The 27,605-nt window shown below is 36.1% G+C and overlaps 1 protein-coding gene across 3 annotated transcripts in view; it reads right to left on the bottom strand.

The window, feature by feature from the left end:
- SLC37A3 (solute carrier family 37 member 3) overlaps positions 1-27,605 on the bottom strand; it is a 156,900-nt gene that overhangs the window by 69,274 nt on the left and 60,021 nt on the right. For all 3 annotated transcript variants that reach the window (XM_037836028.1, XM_037836029.1, XM_037836027.1), the window contains exons 5-13: positions 27,214-27,297; positions 21,666-21,811; positions 19,086-19,182; positions 16,905-16,989; positions 16,026-16,204; positions 13,595-13,736; positions 11,004-11,105; positions 10,360-10,407; positions 7,906-8,057 (exon numbers count right to left, since the gene is read on the bottom strand). In XM_037836028.1, coding sequence (XP_037691956.1) covers positions 7,906-8,057; positions 10,360-10,407; positions 11,004-11,105; positions 13,595-13,736; positions 16,026-16,204; positions 16,905-16,989; positions 19,086-19,182; positions 21,666-21,811; positions 27,214-27,297 — 1,035 coding nt within the window. The remainder of the gene's footprint in view (positions 1-7,905; positions 8,058-10,359; positions 10,408-11,003; positions 11,106-13,594; positions 13,737-16,025; positions 16,205-16,904; positions 16,990-19,085; positions 19,183-21,665; positions 21,812-27,213; positions 27,298-27,605) is intronic.

Raw genomic sequence — 27,605 nt, 5'->3', positions numbered from 1 at the left:
AAAGAAATAACAAGGATTAAAGCAGAAATAAATGACATAGAGAACAAAAAAACAATAGAGAGGATAAATATCACCAAAAGTTGGTTCTTTGAGAAGATCAACAAGACTGACAAGCCCCTAGCTAGACTGACAAAATCAAAAAGAGAGAAGACCCATATAAACAAAATAATGAATGAAAAAGGTGACATAACTGCAGATCCTGAAGAAATTAAAAAAATTATAAGAGGATACTATGAACAACTGTATGGCAACAAACTGGAGAATGTAGAGGAAATGGACAATTTCCTGGAAACATATGAACAACCTAGACTGACCAGAGAAGAAATAGAAGACCTCAACCAACCCATCACAAGCAAAGAGATCTAATCAGTCATCAAAAATCTTCCCACAAATAAATGCCCAGGGCCAGATGGCTTCACAGGGGAATTCTACCAAACTTTCCAGAAAGAACTGACACCAATCTTACTCAAACTCTTTCAAAACACTGAAGAAAATGGAACACTACCTAACTCATTTTATGAAGCTAACATCAATCTAATACCAAAACCAGGCAAAGATGCTACAAAAAAGGAAAACTACCGGCCAATCTCCCTAATGAATATAGATGCAAAAATTCTCAACAAAATACTTGCAAATCGAATCCAAAGACACATTAAAAAAATCATACACCATGACCAAGTGGGGTTTATTCCAGGCATGCAAGGATGGTTCAACATAAGAAAATCAATCAATGTATTACAACACATTAACAAGTCAAAAGGGAAAAATCAATTCATCATCTCAATAGACGCTGAAAAAGCATTTGACAAAATCCAACATCCATTTTTGATAAAAACACTTCAAAAGGTAGGAATTGAAGGAAACTTCCTCAACATGATAAAGAGCATATATGAAAAACCCACAGCCAGCATAGTACTCAATGGTGAGAGACTGAAAGCCTTCCCTCTAAGATCAGGAACAAGACAAGGATGCCCGCTGTCACCACTGTTATTCAACATTATGCTGGAAGTGCTAGCCAGGGCAATCTGGCAAGACAAAGAAATAAAAGGCATCCAAATTGGAAAAGAAGAAGTAAAACTGTCATTGTTTGCAGATGATATGACCTTATATCTAGAAAACGCTGAGAAATCGATGATACAGCTACTAGAGCTAATAAATTTAGCAAAGTAGCGGGATACAAGGTTAATGCACATAAGTCAGTAATGTTTCTATATGCTAGAAATGAACAAACTGAAGAGACACTCAAGAAAAAGACACCATTTTCAATAGCAACTAAAAAAATCAAGTACCTAGGAATAAACTTAACCAAAGATGTAAAAGACCTATACAAAGAAAACTACATAACTCTACTAAAAGAAATAGAAGGGGACCTTAAAAGATGGAAAAATATTCCATGTTCATGGATAGGAAGGCTAAATGTCATTAAGATGTCAATTCTACCCAAACTCATCTACAGATTCAATGCAATCCCAATCAAAATTCCAACAACCTACTTTGCAGACTTGGAAAAGCTAGTTATCAAATTTATTTGGAAAGGGAAGATGCCTCGAATTGCTAAAGACACTCTAAAAAAGAAAAACGAAGTGGGAGGACTTACACTCCCTGACTTTGAAGCTTATTATAAAGCCACAGTTGCCAAAACACCATGGTACTGGCACAAAGATAGACATATAGATCAATGGAATCGAATTGAGAATTCAGAGATAGACCCTCAGATCTATGGCCGACTGATCTTTGATAAGGCCCCCAAAGTCACTGAACTGAGTCATAATGGTCTTTTCAACAAATGGGGCTGGGGGAGTTGGATATCCATATCCAAAAGAATGAAAGAGGACCCCTACCTCACCCCCTACACAAAAATTAACTCAAAATGGACCAAAGATCTCAATAGAAAAGAAAGTACCATAAAACTCCTAGAAGATAATGTAGGAAAACATCTTCAAGACCTTGTATTAGGCGGCCACTTCCTAGACTTTACACCCAAAGCACAAGCAACAAAAGAGAAAATAGATAAATGGCAACTCCTCAAGCTTAGAAGTTTCTGCACCTGAAAGGAATTTCTCAAAAAGGTAAAGAGGCAGCCAACTCAATGGGAAAAAATTTTTGGAAACCATGTATCTGACAAAAGACTGATACCTTGCATATATAAAGAAATCCTACAACTCAATGACAATAGTACAGTCGGCCCAATTATAAAATGGGCAAAAGATATGAAAAGACAGTTCTCTGAAGAGGAAATACAAATGGCCAAGAAACACATGAAAAAATGTTCAGCTTCACTAGCTATTAAAGAGATGCAAATTAAGACCACAATGAGATACCATCTAACACCGGTTACAATGGCTGCCATGAAACAAACAGGAAACTACAAATGCTGGAGGGGATGTGGAGAAATTGGAACTCTTATTCATTGTTGGTGGGACTGTATAATGGTTCAGCCACTCTGGAAGTCAGTCTGGCAGTTCCTTAGAAAACTAGATATAGAGTTACCATTCGATCCAGCGATTGCACTTCTCGGTATATACCCGGAAGATCGGAAAGCAGTGACACGAACAGATATCTGCACGCCAATGTTCATAGCAGCATTATTCACAATTGCCAAGAGATGGAAACAACCCAAATGTCCTTCAACAGATGCGTGGATAAATAAAATGTGGTATATACACACGATGGAATACTACGTGGCAGTAAGAAGGAACGATCTTGTGAAACATATGACAACATGGATGAACCTTGAAGACATAATGCTGAGCGAAATAAGCCAGGCACAAAAAGAGAAATATTATATGCTACCACTAATGTGAACTTTGAAAAATGTAAAACAAATGGTTTATAATGTAGAATGTAGGGGAACTAGCAATAGAGAGCAATTAAGGAAGGGGGAACAATAATCCAAGAACAGATAAGCTATTTAACGTTCTGGGGATGCCCAGGAATGACTATGGTCTGTTAATTTCTGATGGATATAGTAGGAGCAAGTTCACAGAATTGTTGCTATATTAGGTAACTTTCTTGGGGTAACGTAGGAACATGTTGGAAGTTAAGCAGTTATCTTACGTTAGTTGTCTTTTTCTTACTCCCTTGTTGTGGTCTCTTTGAAATGTTCTTTTATTGTATGTTTGTTTTCTTTTTAACTTTTTTCTCATACAGTTGATTTAAAAAAGAAGGGAAAGTTAAAAAAAAAAAAAAGAAACGAAAAACAAGGAAAAAAAAATATGTAGTGCCCCCTTGAGGAGCCTGTGGAGAATGCAGGGGTATTCGCCTACCCCACCTTCATGGTTGCTAACATGACCACAGACATAGGGGACTGGTGGTTTGATGGGTTGAGCCCTCTACCACAGGTTTTACCCTTGGGAAGACGGTTGCTGCAAAGGAGAGGCTAGGCCTCCCTATGGTTGTGCCTAAGAGCCTCCTCTCGAATGCCTCTTTGTTGCTCAGATGTGGCCCTATCTCTCTAGCTAAGCCAAGTTGAAAGGTGAAATCACTGCCCCCCCCCCCCCTACGTGGGATCAGACACCCAGGTGAGGGACTCTCCCTGGCAACGTGGAATACGACTCCCGGGGAGGAATGTAGACCTGGCATCGTGGGATGGAGAACATCTTCTTGACCAAAAGGGGGATGTGAAAGGAAATGAAATAAGCTTCAGTGGCAGAGAGATTCCAAAACGAGCTGAGAGGTCACTCTGGTGGGCACTCTTATGCACACTTTAGACAACCCTTTTTAGGTTCTACAGAATTGGGGTAGCTGGTGGTGGATACCTGAAACTATCAAACTACAACCCAGAACCCATGAATCTCGAAGACAGTTGTATAAAAATGTAGCTTATGAGGGGTGACAATGGGATTGGGAAAGCCATAAGGACCACACTCCACTTTGTCTAGTTTATGGATGGATGAGTAGAAAGATAGGGGAAGGAAACAAACAGACAAAGGTACCCAGTGTTCTTTTTTACTTCAATTGCTCTTTTTCACTCTAATTATTATTCTTGTTATTTTTGTGTGTGTGCTAATGAAGGTGTCAGGGATTGATTTGGGTGATGAATGTACCACTATGTAATGGTACTGTAAACAATCGAAAGTACGATTTGTTTTATATGACTGCGTGGTATGTGAATATATCTCAATAAAATGAAGATTAAAAAAAATAATAATAAAAGACAAAAAAAAAGGGGAGGGGGAGAGATTAAGACATTCCCAGATAAACAAAACCTGAGGGAGTTCCTCACTACCACGGGCCTGTAGGAAATGCTAAAGAGAGTTCTGCAGGTTGAAAGGAAAGGATAACAGACAATAGATTGAAGCCACATGATGAAATAAGGATCTCCTATGAGGGTAACAACATGAGAAAATATAAATGCTAGTACTACTGTATTTTTGACTTTTAACTTCACTTTTTACTTCTTACTGGGTCTGAAAGGCAAATGTATACAATGTAACGACAAATCAATGGTTTTGGATTCATAATATATAAATATGTAATTATGACAAGAACAAAATAAAGGTCATGGGATGGAGGGGTACAGGAACATAGTTTGTGTATACTGCTGAAGTTAAGTAAATGAGATTGTTACACATTTAGGATGTTAAATTTAAGCACCATGGTTACTACAAAGAAATACTGGCGAATATGTAAACCAACAGAGACAGAAATTAGAAAACAGATTGCCAGGGGTGCGGGACAGGGGTATGGGGAGTCAATGCATAATAGGTGTGGGATTCTGTTTTGGGAGATGAGAAAGTTTTATTAATGGAAGGTGGTGAGGATATCTACAATATTGTCAATGCAATTCCTCATTGAATGGTATGCTTGGGAATGGCTGAAATGGGAAAGTTATGTTGTATATCTGTCCCCACAATAAAAAATAAAAAAGGAAAAAATAAGCCAATAGAGACAATAACAATTAAGTACAGTACATGATCCTGGAGGGGATCTAACAAAAAAGGAGAGGGGGCTCAAAGGGACATTATTGGGAAATATGAAAAAATTGGATTGTAGACTGTAGACTTTATATCAATGCTGAGTTTCTTGAACTTGATAGCTGTACTTAAGGTGGCTGCATGGGTGAATAGTCCTTGTTCTTAGGAAATGTAAATGGTAGTTGTTCAGTGTTTGTGATGGTTTGAAGCTTTATGAACCCCAGAAAAGATCACATTCTTAAAGCTAATCCATTCCTCCTGTGGGCCTGTGGGTGTAGACCTATTGTGGGTGGGAACTCTTGATTAAGTTATTTATATGCCCCAGGTGGGTCTTAATCCTCTTACTGGAGCTCTTTAAAAAAGCATGAAATAGAGAGAAAACACAGAAGCTGAGAGAGGATACGAACAGAAGCTCAGAAAGAAAGCCACAGACAAAGCAGCCAGAAGCTGAAAGCAATGAAACCCGCAAGAGAAAGGAGAGACCAGCAGACCGTCCCCGGCCCCGCACTGTGTGCCTTGCCATGTGACAGAGGAGGTGAAGAGCACTGGCAGCCTGTCTTCAAAGTTCAGGTATTGCCTTGATGATGCCTTGATTTGGCCACTTTCATGGCCTCAGACCTGTAAGCTTGTAAGTTAATAAATCCCCAATGTAAAAGTCAACCCATTTCTGGTATATTGCATTTCAGCAATTTGAAAAGTGTGTTCAAATTGATGTGTGCAACCTACACTCAAGTGTTCAGAAAATGGAGTGATAAATGGATGGATGGATGGATGGATGAAATACGGCAAATGTGATGTGATGTTGTAATTGGTATATCTAGGTATCTGGAGGGGTGGAGGTTTGCTGCAGTTATCTGTATTGTTTTTGTAACTGTCCTGTGGGTTTGAAAGTATTTCAAAATAAGTTTAAAAAAAAAAAAGTACTAAGCAATGGGAACACAAAGATGAAGGAAACAGAATTCTGTTCTCGAGGAATGCAAAGCTGGATCAGTAGATAGATGAATAAGCCAGTAAATGTGATAACACTGACACCATGTTCTATTAGAGGCATGCATAAACTGTTTTGGAAACAAGGAGGAAAGACCAATGAATTCTTTTCTTGGGAACTCTGTTCAGGGTGAGTTAGGGGAGTGGTTGGAGACAAGCCTGATAAAGAGTTTTAATATTAAATCATGCAGTTTGGGATTTTATCCCTTAGGCAATGGGAAAACATTCAAAAATCAACAAGGAAGAATTAGTAAAATTAACAATAATTTACTTCTGATCCTGTTTCCCTAACCAAGAAGGTTAGTCTAATGTTGATCGATCTAAATACTGGCAGATAAGACATTCTAAATAAAAGTAAACTTCTTAAAATCCTAATTATAATCCACCCATTTTATTAATGAAGAAAACATTAGTGAGGAAGGATAACTTAAATACAGTAATTTCAGAAAACGAAGCCCAATATAGTCACTCCATTCCCCATATTTGAAGACACTGGAACTGGTAGCCAATACCTGTTTTTTATTTCTACACCAGAGCATGGCCAAGTAAGCATATTTCCCTCACCTTTGCTAAGGGTTTTTTTTTTTTTTTTTTTTTTTTTTTTTGGCTGTTGTTTGCCATTTACAGTCATAATAAAATTTTATGCTAAGCATGCCAATCATTCAACAAATATCTGAATGTCTACTATGTGCCAGGCATGTTCTAGATCCTGGGATAGGTAGAAAATAAAACAAACAAAACATCTGCCTTTGTGAAGCTTATATTATAGTGGGAGAGACAGACACTAAGCAAATAAATATTTATTATTATGGTTAGGTAGTGCATAAGTATTAAAACGGTTTTTACTTTTCCTCAGTACCTGCTCTCTCATAAACCTCTAGTAATCAGAGATTGGCAATCCAAACCCACTAAGCAAGCAAAACAGCAATCTTCAAGGCCGTTAATGACCTCCTACATGTCAAGAGCCTTTTTTTTTCCCTTCATTTCTCCTCCTGACTTTCTGTCTATGGCCCTACTAACTGATAACTCCTCAAATTCTATCCCTTGACTACATATTACTCTCCTGGATTCCTGTCTCTTTGACCACTGGGCAATCCCTGAGATTCTGCCTTTGGTACTTTCCACTTCCACAGTTTCAACTATTTTATCCATGACTCCCAAATCCATATTTTTGCAAAATTAGCACTCAGTAACCTGGAGTGCTAAACCCTCTCCTTCCCAGAGGAAAGATATGTTTCTGAGAGAAGGTGTGAATTTAACCAAAAACAAAAGAAAAAAAAAAAATCAATTACAACAGTTCTGCATACCTGTACTAGGCCAATCTTAACTTAGGAGAGCTCAATCTTTTGAGTGCATAAGAATCACCAAGAAGGTCTGTTGAAAATATAGATCCCCAGGCTCTGATTCAGCAAGTCTGTAGTAAGCCCAGTATTCTGAATTTTAAGGAGTACCTCAGGTAATCATGATTCAAAAAACTTATGTAACACCCTTTGAAGCACAGTCTTAGATTTTTGGACATCTATGAAAGAGAAAATGTGACTGAGAGAGCAGTTGCAGGGTCCGGGGTAATTTTTTATGAGATCCACGTAAATAATGTGTGGACATGTGTGTCTTTGGTATGGGGAGACAGTAGAGAAGGGAAGATGCAGGATTTGCATGTCAGGCAGAGATATGGTAAGGATGTCTCAAGCCTCACCCTTTTCCCTGTGGAGTGCCAAGTTCAGGCTGGTAAAGGGGACTGGGGTCAAAGGACCTATCTCAGGAGTTCTTAGCTTATTTCCAGACTGGAAGAATCTGGAAGCAATAAAATTGGAAAGAAGGAACTAAAAAATGTAGAGGAACCTTCTTTATCAGTTCACATGAGCTGGAATTCAAAAGACTAATATATGTATACTATAGCACAAGACTGCCACCTACTGCAGCACAGCCGTCAGGTTTAAATTCTTACACCTTTAAAGTACTACTCAACATTGGAATTTCAACCCATTTCCTATTCTCTCACCTGGCCCACAGCAGCTCCAATGCTCCCAGTTCCATCAACAATTCCTGTGACTGTGGCCAAAGCCTCACTGCTCCCTTGGACTAGTTCTTGGCGACCCAGGTCCGCAGAAATAGCTGAGCTAATCATGTTAGATGGTCCACCAATAAAAAATCCTAAAGTCATGAATGAAACAGTTTCTTATTAGAACCCTATTAATAATACCACTAGGAATCTATTGAATAAGGCAAGCCATTACCCCAATATTTGAATTGGTATCGTGGGGACAAAAGGAAAAAAATAACTGGTATAAATAGAAACTCTCCCAGACAGTATCATCTTCAAACTCGTTAGCACCCACATTTCTCAAAACTCTTCTTGAATTATTGACATTTTACACAACTCAAAGCTACAGAAAATAGTGAAATTCATAGCCTTTTTCTAATCCTGTGAAGTGGCATTCATTAATAATTAATTGCATTAGCTTGTCAAATTCATTTACAATGGCATTGCATCATATGAGCTTTTAACTACCCAAATTTAACCAAACATTGGGAAAAAAAAGAGGAAGGAAAATTATTTAAATGTTGTAGGTGACTCTGCCACTCCTCTTGGTGAGTCTTTCCCAGAATTGAGTGTGAGTTGGGAGCAATGAATGTTGTTCACGCTTTGGAATCAGTTCCATGTGTCTCTCATAGCATGAGCATATCACTGTAAGTATGATCCAAAGTTTAAAATATGTTATGCTTTTTAATAACATAGTCCCTAACTGCACTCAATTATTACATCTGGTGCTCAAGTGAAGAAATACTGATCAGTTCCAACACAGAGGTAAAACCTAACTATACTGGACTTTCGAAAGACACTGAATTGGTTTCCAATGTGGCACGTGCTTAAGATACTTTCAGAAGGAATTCTGACTATATAAAATATTTACCTCACACACTTTAGAACCTATTCCTTTTGTAACATGCAACACTAGCCTACCTACAAGGACTCACTACAACAAACATGTCTACAGAACTCAAAGATCTACAAGTACTAGCCAACAGTCCCCTTATTTCAAACAGTATCTGATAGAGCTAAGTTCCAAAACAAAACAAAACAAAATTAAGATATTCCTCATTTATGATGGCATCTGTTTTTTTAGGCAATAAGTTTAATAGCACCCTGTGTTTGCTTCATTCATCACTCATGCTCTCTACATAAAGTAGGTGCTAGCTTTTTCTTGATGTCATTCAGTGAAAAATATCTAAGAAGCTATGCACAATAGAGAAAAAGGAATTGGGTAAGCATAGGATGAGGCTGTTTGGAAGGAAAGATAGCCAGAAGTGTAAAATCTTGGTGACAATGTGCCCTTTATATTTATGCATGAGATGTATGTACATCACAGTTCTAAAAACTTATTTGCCTGTTGGTTTCTGAAGATGCTGTGTATTCGTGATGAAAATATAATCTTATGTCCTTGTTTTAAACCAAAACTTTAAAAACTGAACAAATACTAAGTAAGTTCAAAAAAAAATCACTGTAAACTTTCTGATAGAGAAGTGAATACTTTTCCTACACCTGACATCAGTGTCAGCTCTGCTAGCAACAGGATAGTTTGCTATCTTATCAATAATATTTATTGGGTCTAAAAGTATATCACGTGTAAGAGCATATACCTTTACATACCATGTATAACTATGCAATGTACTTATCCTAAACAAACAAAAAATGCTAGGATCGTTATTTAGAATTTCTATCAAAACTGATCTGAATGGCAATAAGACAGAACAGAAAAGACCTGCCTAAGATGGAGTTCCAATTTCATTTCAGTCACTAATTAAACATGTGTCCTCAAGTAAGCAGATTAATTTCTCTGGGTCTTAGTTTCCACATCTATAAAATGATGGAGCTGGACAAGATGATTAGTCTCTTAAAATCCTACAAATTAGGATTCATTCATTCTGCTTCATAATAAGAATATTGTTAATCACACTAAAAATCACAAAAGGACTTTGTAAAGTCCCAGTATGAGCAGAGTTTTATACAGGATAGAAGACAAACTGTATGTCAAGAGGGACACTTTAAAAGGTGGATCACCTATATTTTTGCCCAGAACAACCTTCCCTCGGTTGACTAAAGCTATCATGAAGGCAATGTTTTCTTTTCTTGTTTTGAAAGAAATGATTCCCCAATCCTAGTGCCCTTTACTAACAGTGTTTCAGAGCTTATTTTTTCCCTAAAAAAAAACAGAAGCCAGGGAAGCAATAAAAAAATTTAGAAAATCTCTGTCAATTAGGACTCCTTCTGTACAAAAGGACTGAGGCACATAATAGCAGAGAAATATAATCCGGAAGACATGTCTTTCTTTTACCTTTTGAGCTCTCTATAATTAAGGTTTTAGTGTTACTCAAATGGAGGGAAAAAAGAGTTTTCTTTTTTCCTTTTTATTGAGAGAGTAATAGTACAGTGAAAGTGAGCTATACACCATACCTGTAACAGCCATTAAAAGTGCATTAATGGACTTGTTGTTTGGAGAACCTGTAAGGAAAGTCATAGAAATGTCACGTTGACTTTAAAAGCATATTACATATGCCTCAACAGTGCAGTACACAAAGATCTGAATCTAAATGACCTCACAATTCACTCCCAGAGACTACAAAGAGACACATCACTGTCTCTTCCAACTTTTATTTGTAATGTCTGCCTCTTGCTGGTGCTCAAACTGAGATTTCTAAAAGATAAATAAAAACTCTATGCCCATCTCAGCAGTATCTTAAGAAACATATACCAAACCTACTAATTACCATCTTTCCTCTTTTGAAACCTTTTTCCCTTTTATTGTTTTATTGGCTATAATGCTGTCCCTCGGGAGCCTACTCACAAACAAAGCATATGCACTCCCAAACAAGCTTTTAAACAACTCAACCAAGCAGAAGAGATGCCAGTTTCCTCCCCAACACAAATAAAACTATGCAATGGTAGTTTTATCAGGCATTTATAGGACAATACAGAGGTACCATATATCATCTCTTTGTAGCTGGTCTCAAAGATCTCCCCAGGCTTGATCAGTTACTCAAGGCAAATGCCTTAATTTTAATTGATCAGGAAAATAACAATTGCAAAAGAATACTCACGACTATATCCAACAAGCGACCCAACTGCCAGGAGTAGACTTAGAGCTAAAACTGGTGCTCTCTTTTGTAACATGTCAGAGATGAAGCCTTGCAAAGTTCCACCTTCAGACACAAAGAGCACATCACAATCAGCATCATTTATAATTTAGTTTAGTCACTTGAAACCATGTATCCTTTTTCTCTGTTCTCACTACTGGGATTATAACAATGGTCTAACTGAAAAGATGATGGCTTTCCTAAAAGCTTCCTCCATAATTTCTTTTCAGGAAGATTAGCTGACTGTTATGTGATAGTTAATAGGAACAGGACACCACAAATCAGACACCAAAATAAGGAAAAAGGAAAAATCACCAAAACCATCCACTATCCCTTGCTATTTTTTCTCCTAAAACAAGCTATTAATTATTTTCCTGACTTTCTGGTTTTTATTTTAAAAGATGATTAATTAAGGTCTGTGACTCACAGGTTATTAATAATGGCCAATAAATATTCAATAAAATTAAATGTAGCAATTACAGTGTGGTAATAACCAATAGGTCAGGATGTTTAAATAGAAGTGATGTGAATTCTCTAAGCAACACTGTCACATTTAGATACAGTCCCATTTTGAGTTCTAGGGGTTACAGAAAATTGGTACGTCCTCATCAGAGAGTAAGTACCTAGGCAATTTTAATTTTAGAGGAGACAACAAGTACAGTCAGGTCTCAAGGTAGCAATCTCACCTTCGTCTCTGGATCTAAGAATAAGGGCAGACAAGTTCAAATACATTAATTGTATATCGCCCTAAAGATATACTGTTTGCTTTCAGGTGTTTGAGGCAGTTTAATCTTACCACAATCTTAAATGCAAGTATTATATAAAGAATATGATGGTTTTGCCAAAGCCATATAAGTAATACCCATCAAAATTCATTCTGTAAGTCTGTCTTATTTAAGACAAAATATTATTTGTATATTTTGGTCCAGCTATAGTAAAAAGTCACTATCAAAACCTGTTGCTTTGCTATATAATTTAACTTGTATGGTTAGTTTATTCAAACACCATAATTAGATGGAACTTTCAATAGTGAGTGAAATCTGCTTGGTTTGTACAGGTTAGTGTGAAGCCCCGATACATCCCAGAGAAATCTGGGCAGAGAATAAAAATGTATCTGCAAAGCCTCCTTGACAGACTGGGGGAAAATGTGGAAATATTAAACTTCCCCACCTGGGTAATTACTGATATCCTCACAAGCATTGGAAACTACCAATTTAGAAGGCTGAGTCCTCAATCTTGGGGCTTGCCTTTATGAAATTTGTTACTACAAAGGAGAGGCTAAGCCTACTTAAAATTGTGCCTGAGTGACCCCCAGAGAACCTCTTTTGTTGCTAGATGTGGCCTGTCTCTCCAAGCCAACTCAGCAGGGAAACTCACTGCCCTCCCCCCTACATGGGACATGACTCCCAGGGGTATAAATCTCCCTGGCAACATGGTACATGACTCGTGGGGATGAGCCTGGCCACGGCATCATGGGATTGAGAAAGACTTCTTGGACCAAAAGGGGGAAGAGAAATAGAATAAAGTTTCAGCGGCTAAGACATTTCAAATGGAGTTGAGAGGTCATTCTGGAGGTTATTCTTGTCATTATATAGATTGTACTGGAATAGCTAGAAGGAAATAGTTGAAACTGTTGAACTGCAACCCAGTAGCCTTGACTCTTGAAGACAACTGTATAACTATATAGCTTACACTGTGTGACCATGTGATTGTGGAAACCTTGTGGCTCCCACTCCCTTTATCCAGTGTAGGGACAGATGAGTAGAAAAATGAGGACAAAAAGTAAATGAATAATAGGGAGGGATGGAAGGTATGGGATATTTTGGGTATTCTTTTTTACTTTAATTTTTATTCCTTTGTGTGTGTGTGTGTGTGTGTTTGTGTGGTAATGAAAATGTTCCAAAATTGATTGTGATGATGAATGCACAACTACACGATGGTACTGTGAACAACTGATTGTACACTGTGGATGTTTCTATGGATTGTGAATATATCTCAAAAAAATTGAATTAAAAAATAATCTGTTGCTTACAATGAAGCACCTGCAAAACATTCACAAAAATTAAGCCCTACTATTACACCTACCTCTATAATCTGACAATCTATATGCTAACCTATTATTTTCCCTTCTTTGGCTCGGGGATGGTGGGGAAGGTGGGAGGAAGATAAAATGGACACATTCACTCACATTCTAACTTTCACCTTTGACATACAATTAGCTTTAGAACTAGATATCACTGAAAGTGTAGAAAAGGGTTACATTTAGAGGGACCACTAAGGGAAACATCCGCTGCTTCCCAAGACAAAAGAAATGATCCATCAACAAAGGAGTGAGAAAAAGAGCCCTATAAAATCACAGGGTTGCCTTAGGCTGGGTCTTGCTTTCTATGGACTCTTTTTTTTTTAAGAGTTTGCCTATTGGTGAGGACAACTTAGGAAAATGGCTGTCTGTGGAGTAAGTCATAAAACTTTAAATGATGCCACATATCATAACCCAAAAAGAGATTACTAGAAACTAACTCTTCATTAAGGAAAAAGATGCATCTCTGGCATACCTATAATTCCTCCTACATCGTACCAAATGGACAGCTTGTCAGCTTCAGCCTCCTTCCATCCAAAGTTGTTACTCAGATAAAACGGCAACCAGAAGAAGAAGGAGTAATTCACTAACTTCAAGCAGGCATAGGCAAGTGAATACTGCAAGAAAAACATTCACCAAACCAGTAAGAAATAAATGGCACAATCTGACCACAATTTTTAATGTAATTTAAAAGCAAAAGAAATAAAGGAGCTTGGGGTGAATAGTACCTGGTTTTAAAATTCAAAATTTCTACAAATTCCCATTAGGTTGACTCTACCTAGGCTCTCTCTTCTTTTTATCCCTAACTTCTAGAAAAACATGGGCAATAGGGCTTTAGAATTTAAAAACAAAACAAACAAAAAAAAAAACAACATGATTTTTTCTTAATTATCCCTAGTTTCTCCTCCTTTCAGTTCTCTGGTAGAAGCAAACCAGTGTTTTGAACCTATAAAGCAGGGCACATGGTCATATTTCTTTATTTAGACAAAGATAAATGGTATTCATGTCACTAGCTGGCATTAACCATAGGTACATAAATCCAGTAAATGTGACACCTTTTATTGCAAGCAGCCAAACTGTTTTCGTCATTCTACTTCCTGCAAAGTTAATATTATGAACAATTGTGAGCAATCATTAAACTATATAGTTTCAAGGACTAAGAAAATCATCAACATTAAAACTACTTTCAAATTTTAGTTTCCAAAAACATTTAGTGGAAAAGAGGAGTATTTTCGTGGGTTAAAAATGAAAGAACGTCAACATCATCAGCCTTGAGGCTCTCCTTTCAAGAAAAAAGTTGCAGCTCCCTTAAGAGGGTGGTGGAGCTAGGACTCCTATATTCAACACATTATTACCAAGAAATCCTGACATTAGCATCAAAGGGAAAAGAGGGGAGGAACAGAGGGATTGACTTCAAAGGGTGTCTGGATAGTATATTATTTTTCCTTCCCTGGAGCTGCCAGCTATTCCCTAGGTATCACCTGTTTTAAAACAGCTTCCCTAGCAGGGCAACACCCACCCTCTAGAAAGCCAAATCCCAATTGTGAGTGCTTTTTATCCAGGCAGCCTGCTCCACCCAGACAAAAGCATTAAATTAACTAGATTTATCCCTGACCATACAGGAGAAAAATAGCTTGTGCAATACTAAATGAATAGCAAAAGTTCCATATTTAGTCAGGACAAATCTAAGTTTTGGCTCAGAAATTAAACTATTACCAGCAGAAGAGTTTAATAATTATTAAGATACCAATCATTGGCATAAGAGCAGACCTAAAGGAATATGCATTTCTTTTATATTATGTATCATCATTTGATTAGAGAATTGCGGAAAGTTACACATATATATAATGTATACATATACATTATAAGTATACAATTCATACTTAACTACCTGTTTGCAAATGTTAGTTCTCTTAGCCTGGGGGCATATGTAAGAAGGGAATTGATAAGTTTGAAATATGATGACTGTGGATTTTGAATCTATGTGGGAGGTTACATTTATAAAGCACCATTAAAAAAAACAAAATAATACTTTAAAAAAGAAACAACAGGTGCTTATTCACAACACAATAACCCAATGTTATAGACCCTGGGAAAGACTCATACAATTTCTATTCCATGGGAAGGGGAACTGAGACACAAGGATGGGTTGAGTGACTTACCCCAGGTCTCACAGTAAGTTAGTGGGTAAACTGGAAACATAACCTAGGTCTCTTAACTTCCTCTCCAGTGCTAGAGCTCCCGAAACATCAAGACAGAAAAACTGCAGCAGAAGGGATTTAGTTTAGACATTAGAAAGCTTTCCTGACTGTAAAGGTTGTGGAAACACTGGAATGCATTACCAAGAAATACTGTGGAGTATTCTGTTCTGGACCTTTTACTAAAAGGGCAAACAATTGTTTTCCTGAAATGATCAGAATGTAGGCAAATAAGGCAGGTGTATGAACCATTCAAAGCCCTTCCTGGTCTTTATATAGTTATATAATACTACAACAGACTAAACGTATGTATTTAAAATATCAATTTTGCCTTCCAACTTACATGTTAGATTAAGGCCCAGCAATCTAGGGCCCATGGCCAACTCTGGCCAAGCCTATTTGTTACATATTGTCTATGGCTTCTTTTGCTCTACAGAGTTGTGTAGTTGTGACAGAGACTGAAAATACTATCTGGTCCTTTAAAGAAAAGGCTTGCTAACCCGTACGTTACCTATCAGATAAAATTTCAAGTGGTGCCAATATAGAAAAAGCTGAGGGGTACTATACAAATTCTTCTGAACATATATTCCTAAATTAAAGTATCAAAGAGAAGTTAAATACTTAAAGATACTTTATCTGAGGCAGAGTAAATATCAAGGGCTTTTAATGTCTCACTGACTATAGTATGGAAATTTGAATAGTCCTTACTGGTATAACTCCAGGAAGGCAACAAGCCTGACTAAAGCTTATTGCCTTGGCTTGAGTAACAGTACTGCTTTCTTGGATTGAATAATTAGGCTCATATTCATCTTCATTTTCAGCACCATTAATTAAAGGCCTGTGTGAGTCTTCTTCAAAAGTTTCTTTTACCTCAATACCTGGGAGACCTAAAAAAAAAATAATAGTTACAATTTAAAGAGTACCTACTATTGTGCCTGGCCTTATGCTAAGTGCTTTACATATATCATTTCCTATGGGTTGGGGTATTATTTTTATTTCAACTTTATAGAAGAAGGAACTAAGGTTGGGTCAATTAAGGCTACTTAGCTAATGAGCAAAAACCCAACACTCTAATTCTACTACATCAGACTATCTCCCTTATATACAAAAGAAGTTAATTATATACTATTAAACTGTAATATCTCTTTAATAATATTCAAAAGATAGAAAAATCATACTTCTCTTTGTTTCTGTGGTTTGGTTTGAACATATTCTACATTTAACCATAGATATGTATCAAACCAAATTATTTTCATGAAGGAAAATAAATCTGTCTCAAGAGGTGAAATCAGAAATAGGTCACGCTAATTTTTATCCAGTGCCTCAATTATAAAAATCTCTTGCAAATGTTGAGTTTTTCCTGTATCTATAGAAGATACACATTGCCCTCCTCATACACACATGGTTACACCAGGAGTTATCCACAGTATCTATAGGACACAAAAGAGCAATAGTGCAATAATGCGCCCTTAATTAACTGAAAGGAGCTCACAGTTTTCCTAGGAGAAAAGAGATTTGATTTCCTGGCCTCAGAGTACCCTTTGTCCATAATGATAAGTTCTGAACAGAAGGGACAGCTTTTCTCACCAATTTCTTCTGGTGATACCAAGAGTCCAAAGAAGATGATGATCCCACCAGCAAACTGCACAGATGCTGTCACCAGAAAGGCATACTAGAAGAGAGATGAAAAACGTCACATCTGGGAATATTCATCAAATGTCTACTTTAAAGGAGGTGGGAAGGTGTGGGAGGTGGGAAGTAGGGTTTGGGAAACAGGGCTTGAGGAGGGAAGGAGAAGGGAGATTGGAAAGGAAATGGGCACGGGGTCCTTATAATGTGACAAGCACAGTGCTAGGTGTTTTACTTGTGTTTTCTCATTTAATTCTTCCCATAACACTATGAGGCTCAGAGATGAAAACTGAGGTCTCCTGAAAACTAAGTGGCACTATGATGACTGTGAAATGAGAGGTGGCTCCAAAAATCTTTTTCTTTACACCACAGTACCGTCTCCCACAAAAGACATAGTATCTACTTTCAAAGATATTATATCCAGTTGAGAGAATAAATCAATACACAAAACAATAATATAAGGTAGCACACAGCTCAATGAATGAAAAGGTCTGCTCCTAACAAGAAACATACACAGGAATTCAAAAGAAGGAAACAGCTAAAGAGGCTAACACAGTTAAGACAGTGTTTAAACAAGAACTGAAAATCCAAGCAATTAAACATCTTTCCTGGCACAACTTAAAGCAAAGGCACAAGTGGGAATGAGGTGGAAAGTCTTCACTTTGGCTGAAGTAAAGGGCTTCTTCTGGGTACTAATTAGAAATAAAACTGACTTGGAAAGCTTGAAATAAGATTAAAGACCATCAAAAACTAGGCTGCATAGCTGAATTTTATTGGGAAGAGAAAGGAGCCTGATGTAAATACAGTCTGAATTTTTAACAAAGTGAGTGACAAAATTAAAGCAGTATTCCCAGAAGTTAAATCTGGGAGTAGCACTAGGGTAAAATGAAATTCCCTTATGAACCAATTAGTACAATCCAGGTGTGAATCTAAGAAAAATAGATTTAAGGTAACCATGAATAACGGACTGCCCACTGACCTTCACTAGACCAAAATTCTTCAGAGACCAAAAAACTGCTTAACTGTTTAAAGATGCATAGACAGATCCAGAGACAGTTTTAGAAACACACAAATCAATATACATATATACTCTTTAATTCCTCCTATTTTACATAAACAGTCATTTAATATACATTGTTTTGCACTCTTGCTTTCTTCATTTAATACATCTTTGAGATATTTTCCTATCTGTATACAGTGAATTCCCCAATTCTATTTCATAGTTACACAGCATTCCACTGAAAAGGTTTATCTCATAGCAGTGTTTTTTAACTTTTTCCCTATAGACTGGCATTTGTTTTCAATCTTATGCTATTAGTATGCTGGCATAATAACTTTATAGAGCCATCATTTCGTACATGTTTAAATATATGTATATCTGTGGGATTAACTCCTAGAGGTGAAATTGCTCGGTCAGAGCGGTTACAATTTTGATAGTCCATATTGACCCCTCTAGGAATTATTTAGGGACAAGAAATGCCTGTCTCTTCACATCCTCATAACCATGGCATTGTATCAAACTCTTGGATTTTTACCAATCCAATAGGTGCATAGTGTAGTTGTTTTTTTTATTATTATTATTTGTATTTCTATCCCATCTAACATCTAAGCTCTGTAAGGGCAGAAATTTTTGTCTGTTTTAGACAGTGCTATACTTTCCAATGCCATAGGCTGCATAGAAGAATTTAATAAATATTTTTTCAATGAATAAATAAGCTATAAGTGAGGTTAAATATCTTTTCACATATTTAAGAGTTGTCTATTTCCTTTTCATAAACTATACATTCAAATCCTTTACCTTTCTTTATGTGGGTTATTGGTCTTTAGCATATCAATTTGTGGGTGCTCTTATATTTTAAGGAAATTATTAGCCCTTTGTCTTTGTAATAGGAGTTGCAAACCCTTTTTCCCAGTACCTATTTGTCTTTAGACTGTCTTATGATGCTTCTGCTATGAGTTCTCTTGTGTGGCTGAATTTATCAAAAATTTGTCCACTTTTAATAAAAACATTGCCCTGCCCAGACATAGCTTTATGCAGTTTTAAATGGCCATAGTATTGTTTCCTAAAAAAAGAACAAGGGCTAAACAAAATACATATATACTCGAGAAGAAAAAGAAAAAACTGAAAAAGGTACCTACCTCATAACCATACTGCAGAACAGAAGAAGCTAGACATGCTCCCAAAATATTACCCACTGAAGCACAGGCACTCCAAAGACCAAAAATAACTCCTCGTCTAAAAGGCAAAACAGTGCAAAACAGAAAATAGTATCAGAAGGGATTCTGTGAGATGTTTCAAATACAAAACAGCCAAAACAGTGAAGGTTCATAGTACAACAAATTCTATTTCACGATATTTTAAAAGTACAACAAAATGACAGAACATCAGGTCTGTTTAACTCTAATTTTTTTAATATTATATAATATTATATTAAAGTACAATTTGGGGCTCATTGAAAGACACTTTTAAGAGAATAAAAAGATAAGCTACAGATTGGGAGAAAATATTTACATAATACTTATCTGACAAAAGACTTGTATCCAAATTATAGAAACTCTCAAAACTCAATAAGAAAACAGATGACTCAATTTAAAAACGGGGATGAGGGGTAGGTGGGAAAGGAGGCATGAATCTACAATCCTTTCAAAATAAAGTTTTTTTTTAAGTGAGCAAAAGATTTAAATAGATACTTCTCTCTCACACACACACACACGCGGTGCAAATAAGCATGTGAAAAGATGTTCAACATCAACAGATACTAGAGAAATGCAATGAGATCCTACTATGCACCTACTAGAAAGACTAAAATAAAAAAAGACTAATCCATACCAAGTGTTGGCAAGGATGCAGAACAACTAGAACTCTTACACTCTACTGGTGGAAATGTAAAATGGTACAGTAACTTTGGCAGAGGTTGTCAGTTTCTTAAAAGAAACATACACCAACCATACGACACAGCCATTTTACTCCAAAGTATTTACACAAGAGAAATGAAAGCATATGTCCACACAAAGATTTGTACAAGAATGTCCCTCTACCTTTATTTGTAACAGCCAAAGAACCAAATGCCCATCAAAAGGGGTACAATGGAATACTATTCAGCTATAAAAAGGAATGAACTATTGATACCCATAACATGAATGAATCTCAATATAATTATGCTGAGTCATAGAAGCCAGGAAAAAAGAATTCATACTGTACAATTTCATTTATGGTTCTGTTTAGGAAAAAATTTATTTTCAAAAACAAACTGTAATGGCTTTCTTGAATTTGATTTTTTTCTTTGTGACTGAACCAAACAAATAATGAGTGGTCAGACTGTTCAGTCACAGTCGTCAAACACCTGGTGTCTCCAATTAATAAAAGCTTAAATAGGAATTTTCTCAAAATGGCACGTCCAAACAAGTGATTATCTTTGAGTGATAGGATTTCAGATCATTTTACCTTTCCTTTGTTTCTGTTCCTTTATATTTTCAGGGTTTTCTACAATAACCAAGTATCCTTTGTATAACATAAAATAGTAAACAGAAAAAAATTACTTAAAAACTCTTAATAAAAAACAAACAGCACATGAGCAGGGAGCATCACCTACTCCAGAAGAAACTAAGGGAATACCTATTAAAATGCAATTGTTAAACTAGTAACACTAGAGTTAAAATGAAATATAAATCACTAGCATGCTGAAATATAAATCAGAACATTCTTATTAAGTGGTATTTATTCTAACCAGAAGACATATTATAGGTGAACTTTCGTAACTTAGCAGATCATTAACAAGTATTTTTACTCCCATTATAAAACTGGGGAAGCTGAAAAACCAAGCCAGATAGAGCATTTACTGAACACCACGGTAGATGCACAGTGTCTCTGTTATATACACTGGCCCCTATATAAAAGAGTAAATAAACAAAAAAGATAAGGCCACAGATGAAATAAATGTACATCTGACAATACATAAATAAATATTTATCTAGGAAAACTGATAAATATCCAAATTAAATAATACACCTGAAATCAGAGTGTCACTAACAACAATAAATAGCAAAGCAAATTCTTTTGGTATCTTGATTGACTTATCATCCTGTAAATTAAGTATGATTCTATATGATACTTTAGTAGGTATCCACCCTTGCCCCACAGCACCACACACATAAAGTCAAATACAACTTAGTAACTACCTGAAAGTTCAGGAAAAAAGTGTCCAACTTAAATATGTCCCAACATTTGGCATTCTTCATATGAATTTTATTACAATCCTTATTATGTGACATTAGGCATTAGGCAAGTAATGGATATCTTTTGGTGTCAGTATCCTTATCTTTAATGTAAAAAAGTTACACTAGATTGCTGAGTCTCAAACAGGGAGTGGAAGGCAAAACCTACAGGAAAATATAAGGTAGGATGGCAAGTGGGATTTATGTTTTCTAATGAGAATAAAAGTTTAAAGATACACTTTTGAGATACACTGCTTTAGTTCATACTCAAAATCTGAATATGGCCAAGAGAAAGTTATTAAAATGTGTTTTACTGGGCTAGATAATCTCGAAGACCCATACCATATCCAATATACTTTGACTCAAAACCTCCTAACATTCTTTCTAAAATAGAAAGAAAACATGGATAGTATCCAAAGGATGAAGTTAATTGACCTTAGCCAGTCTGAATAATCCAATATTAAAGATACTTAGATAGAAAATTGTTAAAAGGAGGTTGCATACCCAGCTGTCCCAAACCAGTTGCCCATAACAGCAACTACACAGGGCCAACCTGTGGACTGCAACAGACCATTCACAATCCACAGACAGCAGTAGAACCACTTGTTGTAGAAATGTAGCCATTCTGTGAGGGTGCCAAAGACAAATACCTTAGAGAAGGAAATAAAAGGTGACATGTCACATCCACATAGTTTTAGCATACTCCTGACTACATACCATACTTATGTTTCTGAGTAAAGACTATATGGAGAATGCATTCAAATATTTAGAGTCTAAAGGACACATAGTTGACACTTAGATACTCCTGCTCAAAGCCAGCTCTGGGTAAGATAACCACCAAATCACCACCCTTAAGAGAGGGCAAAGATGTCAAACAACATAAATACACTCTTTATTCTCATGCCTCCATCTTGCATCTTCAACTTTAAAAAATTAATCCTTCATTTTTAGACCTCATTTTATATCCTTATCCATTTCCTCTTCCTCAAACCTATATGTATAGGGGTAAGTACAAATCTTTAGTATGATCACATGAGCAAAAGTATGGTATTGAAAAACTAAAACTACCAACTAGATAATCCACTTCTAGAAAACCTATTAAAGTCTTACAACACTTGCACTTGATTTTCTAATTATAATTCCAAACCTTGTTTGGTTTCTGCTGAATAGAGCTGCAATACAGATCACCTTACCCAAATTCAGACTTCTTTAAAAATTCATATTAGCCTGTCTCAAAGCTAGAAAGACACCCAAAAAGTGTGGGTATTAAAATGATTCTCTGAACACTTGTAGCTTTGTTGGTAAATATAAAATGGAGCAGCTGCTGTGGAGAACAGTTTCACAGTTCCTCAAAACATTACACATAGAATGACCCAGCGATTCCACATCTAGGTAAATATCCCAAAGAACTGATAACAAGAACTCAGATACCTGTACACCAATGATAATAGCAGCATTATTTACAATAGCCAAAAGGTGGAAACAACCTAAGTGTCCATCAACAGATGAACAGACAAATAAAATGTGGTATATGCATAAAATGAAATATTATTTGGCTATATAAAAGGAATGAAGTTCTAATAAATGCTAGCTACAATACGGATAAACCTTGAAAACATTATGCTAAGTGACATACACCAAAAACGAAAGGAAAAATAACGTATGAGTCCTCTCATATGACTATCCAGAATAAGGAAATTCATAGACAAAAAGTAGACTAGAAGTTACCAGGGGCTGGGGGGTGGGTGGGGAAGGGGAGTTATTGCTTAATGAGTACAGTTTCTGTTTGTGGTAATGAAAAAGTCTTGGTAATAGATGATGGTAATGGTGGCACAACATTGTGAATGTAATTAATACCAATGAATTGTATACTTTTAAATGGTTAAAATGGAAAACTTTGTGTTATATATGTTACTACAATAACAAGTAAATATACACACCCACATTCTCCAAACTCAGAGTTTTTAAATGACAAACTAAAATTTTTTCATTTATTCTATTTAGCCAGATACACAATTGTTACAATCATCTATCAAATGAAGAAACATATATTTCCAAAAAAATAAACAATAAAAGTGAACATTATTATTATAGGTGATGCTTGTGAAAACTCACATGTGGAGGCATTAAGTCAATACAATTATATTATTCCTGAACACTGAGAGATTATATAAAGAATACTCTGAGAGTACAGCTATAAGAACAGTACTTCCTCTTTCCCCTATTCTCAGAAGTAGAAAAAAAAATTATTTTCTTGATTGGGGGGTGTGGGTGCAGCTTGCTTAGCTTAGGGCACTAGATACCAAAGGACAGTGAACCAGAGAGAAGAAATGTGAGGGGTAATAACATGATAATAACTAATTCACTTTGCCCCAGAGCCTATGCTAATTCACTAAGCATTTTACATGCATCATCTCACTTTTAAAATTCTTTTAAGGTAGTTATTTTTATACCACTTTACAGACAAGAAAGCTGAGGCTCAGAAATTAACTAGCCTTCCAAACATCATATAGCTAGTAATTGGTGTACCTAGGATTTTAACCCAAGCAATCAGACTCTGGAGTCCCAGGTCATAACACCACTATATTATGCTGCTTAATCAATGATTTTTCTGAATGCTCTGGTAGTCCTGGCAGGCTTCTGTGCCTCTGAAAATCAGCTGGATATTATCTACAGCCCCTAGACTTTTGTTGTTGATCATGTGCACATTCTCTAAAAATGAAACAGGTTCATTTTAGTCTGAAACTGGATACATGGTGTAAACTGCATAAAGAAGCTCTGCACTTCAGGTTCTTCCTCTGTAAAATGAGGCTAGCAGTACTTGTCTCAGGGTCTGCTGTGAGTACTGAGTGAGTTTCATAGATGTAAATTCAGTCAAAACACTGCCAGAGACCTAGAGATACCAATTAGTGGAGGGGGAATGATAATCTAATAAGAACAGATAAACTATGGAGGGTAATCTCAATGTTATGGGAATGCTCAGGAATGATTATGGTTTGTAAACTTTCTTGGATATAGTAAGATCATGTTGGAAGCAACAGAGTTATTTTAGGTTTTTTTTTTCTCTTATTCCTTTGTTTTCTTAGGGGTTGTTAATTTTCTTGGGGTATGGTAGGAACATGTTGGAAGTAATGTAGCTATTTTAGATTATTTGTTTTTCTTACTCCTCTGTTTGGACATGGTTTATTAATTTTCTTGGGGTATGGTAGGAACATATTGGAAGCAAAGTAGTTATTTTAGGTTATTTGTTTTCCTTAATCCATTGCTTTGTTTGAAATGTTGTGGGGTTTTTTTGGTTGTTGTTTGCCTGTTTGTTTTTAATTTTTTGATAAACAAAGTTAAAAAATTGAAAAAAAATCAGTAGAAAAATGGAAGTAAAAACTAAATGACAAATAGGGTGGGATGGGGGGATGGTTTGGGTATTCTCTTTTCACTTTTATTTTTTATTCTTATTCTGATTCTTTCTGATGTAAGGAAAATGTTCAGAAATAGATTGTGGTGATGAACGCATAACTATATGATCATACTGTGAACAGTTGATTGTATACCATGGATGACTGTATGGTTTGTGAATATATTTCAATAAAACTGAATTAAAAAAAAAACAAAAAAAAACAAAAAAAAAACAGTGCCAGACTCACAGCGAGTACTGCAACCACTAAGTTAACCAGTGTAAGTTAAACTTATCTAATCATGACCTGTCAAATAATTTAATAACATTCATCAAATAACTGCTTTTTTCCAGGACATTTTATTTGCAGTCAAAGCCTTATTTGGGAATATTTGGCATGGGTTAAACAATAGTACAAAACTGTATGGTCCCACTTACACGACATTTGGGAATAAGCAAAAATACAGGGAAAAGAAAACTGGTCAGTGGTTGCCAGGAGCTGAGGGGAAAAGGAAGAGTTTTAATTATACAACTATATTCATTTGTCAAAATTCAGTACTATACCCTAAAAAGGGTAAGTTTATGCATATAATATCTCAATTTTTTAATGTATAAAACAAAAACAAATGTATACATTCAAAAGTAGAACATATATGTGAGTAAGCAGCTCATAAATAATCTCTAAAACTTCAAGGGAAAAAAAAGTCCTTTTTCCCTGCATTCAAAGGGCAGAGATTGGAAACAATAATAAACTAAGGTCTAGTCTCCAAGCTTTTATTCAATCAATAAAAACTCCTTACTTTAAGCTGCTACGCAAATAAAGATGAATCAACTACAGATCTCGCCATATGTAGCACTCAAATGCCTTACATATAGTAACTAATTTCATCCTCATTACAACCCTTGGAGGAGATAATACGAATATCCCCTTTTGCAAATGACGAAGGAGATGCACAGAAAAGTATCTTGCCTGAGATCATAAGCTACGAAATAGCAGAAGAAATGAAACCCAGGCAATCCAGTTCTGGGGACGTCTGTGATCTTAACCACTATGCTATAGAATATTTTAGGAAAAGCAAGAGTTATACAGAAATAATTATGCTAAGTAGCAGACAATTTTATTTGCCTTCCAAGAAATATAGGCACAGGAGTTCAGAAGAGAGAATGAGTATAAAGCTGTACGAAAGAGGTGTCATTTGGCCAATGTTTGAGGAAAACTTGAATTAGACTATAAAGAGACGGAAAGAGGGCCATTCAAGGTCAGAAGAACAAAAGAAACAAAAGTACTAAATAGAAAGGAGACAGGATATGTAAGGAGCACAGAAAATAATATACTTTGGCTAAAGCAAAGCAGTGAAGCATGGTGATGAATAAGATTGTAAAGGTAGGACAGGACCAAGTTCAGGAAAGCACTGAATGCCATGCTAACATGTTTAGACTTCATGCTGTTGGTAACAGAGAGGCAAGGGAAGAACACGACCAGAATCATACTTGAAAGAGACTTCACTAAGTATAAAGGCATAAAAAGGATTAGGAAACTCAAAAATTAATTTTACTATTCCAATTAATATACAGAAGTAGGACGACTTGGATTCTGAAATACCTAGCCCCTCCCCACCAGCCCCAAATTAAAAAGGCAACAAAATGCTGTAGGATCTAAAAGACAATGCATAAAATGTAATGATGAATCAGTGGTTTTGGACTCATAATGTATAAACGTGTAATGTGTGAGAAGAACTACATAAAAGTAGGGGGATGGAGGAGAACAGAACATAGTTTGCTCATGCTATTGAAGAAACAAGATCATTATGGATTTAGGATGTTACACTGAGCCCCATGGTAACCACGAAGAAAATATCAGAGAATATGCAAACTCATAAAGACAGAAAGTAGAATACAGGTTACCGGGGGCGGGGCAGAAGCAATGGGAGTTATTGCAAAGTGAGTGTAGGGTTTTTGTTCGGAGTAAAGGGAAAGTAATAGTAATGGAAGTGGTGAGGGTACTGCTACATTGTGACTGTGATTAATGCCACTGAATGGTATACTTGGGAGGAGTTGGGATGGAAAGATTTATGCTGTATATATGTTTCTACAATGAAAAAAAAAAGAAAGAGGAATTGAAGAGATAATGACAAATGCAATACATGATACTGGATGGGATCTAAGAGTGGAGAGAAAAGGCTCAAAAGGACACTGTTGGGACATAAGAAAAATTTGAAGTTTAGAATGTAAGCTTTATACAACATTAAATTTCTTGAACTTGACAGCTGCACCCAAGTGAATATCCTTGTTCACAGGAAATGCACATGGCAGTATTAAGTGTTCATATAGATGTATGACACCTGTTCTCAAATGTTCAGAAGAAAGGAAAGAAAGGGAAGGAGGGACAGACAGTTGACAGAAAGGAAGGAAGGGAGGGAGAGAGGGAGGGAGGGAAGGAAGGAAAGGGAAGAAAGGGAGAGAGGGAGGTAATAAAATGATACGGTAAAGGTGGCAAAATGTTAAAATTGGTGGACCTGGGTATCTGGGGTAGGGGGAGGGAGGGTTAGAATTCTCTGTATGGAGTTTGTATTATTTTTGCAATTATCCTATAATTTGAAATTATTTCAAAATAAAAGTTAAAAAAATTTAAAAGCAACAAAAAAGACCTTTCCAACTTACCACTAATGCAGAAGAACACATGCCAAAAGACAGAACCCATCGTAAATTAAGCCGATCCCCAACGATGCCACTGATGAAAAGGCCCTAAAAAATAAAGCATTTTATTTTACAGCTCCAAATAATAACACAATTTGAATAAAAGTTTATGCATTCCAAAGGAAATAAAGCAAACATAACATTGAGATTATTTTAAATTACACCTTATTCTCATACCTGGACTGGCCATCTATATTAGACTCACAAATGTTTCATGAAATGACAATAAACATTTGCACACTTAACTGTAAACACCTTATACACCAATACATTACAGTTTAATGCAATCTTTGGTTTTACTTAATTCCCTGGCCATCTAAAAGGAGACTGAAAAGAATAAGAATAATTCCAATAAA

This window comes from Choloepus didactylus, chromosome 5 (genome assembly GCF_015220235.1).
Source record: "Choloepus didactylus isolate mChoDid1 chromosome 5, mChoDid1.pri, whole genome shotgun sequence".
Classification (NCBI taxonomy): domain Eukaryota; kingdom Metazoa; phylum Chordata; class Mammalia; order Pilosa; family Megalonychidae; genus Choloepus; species Choloepus didactylus.
The sequence above is the reverse complement of the archived record's forward strand: the minus strand, read 5'-3'. Positions and strand labels throughout refer to the sequence as shown.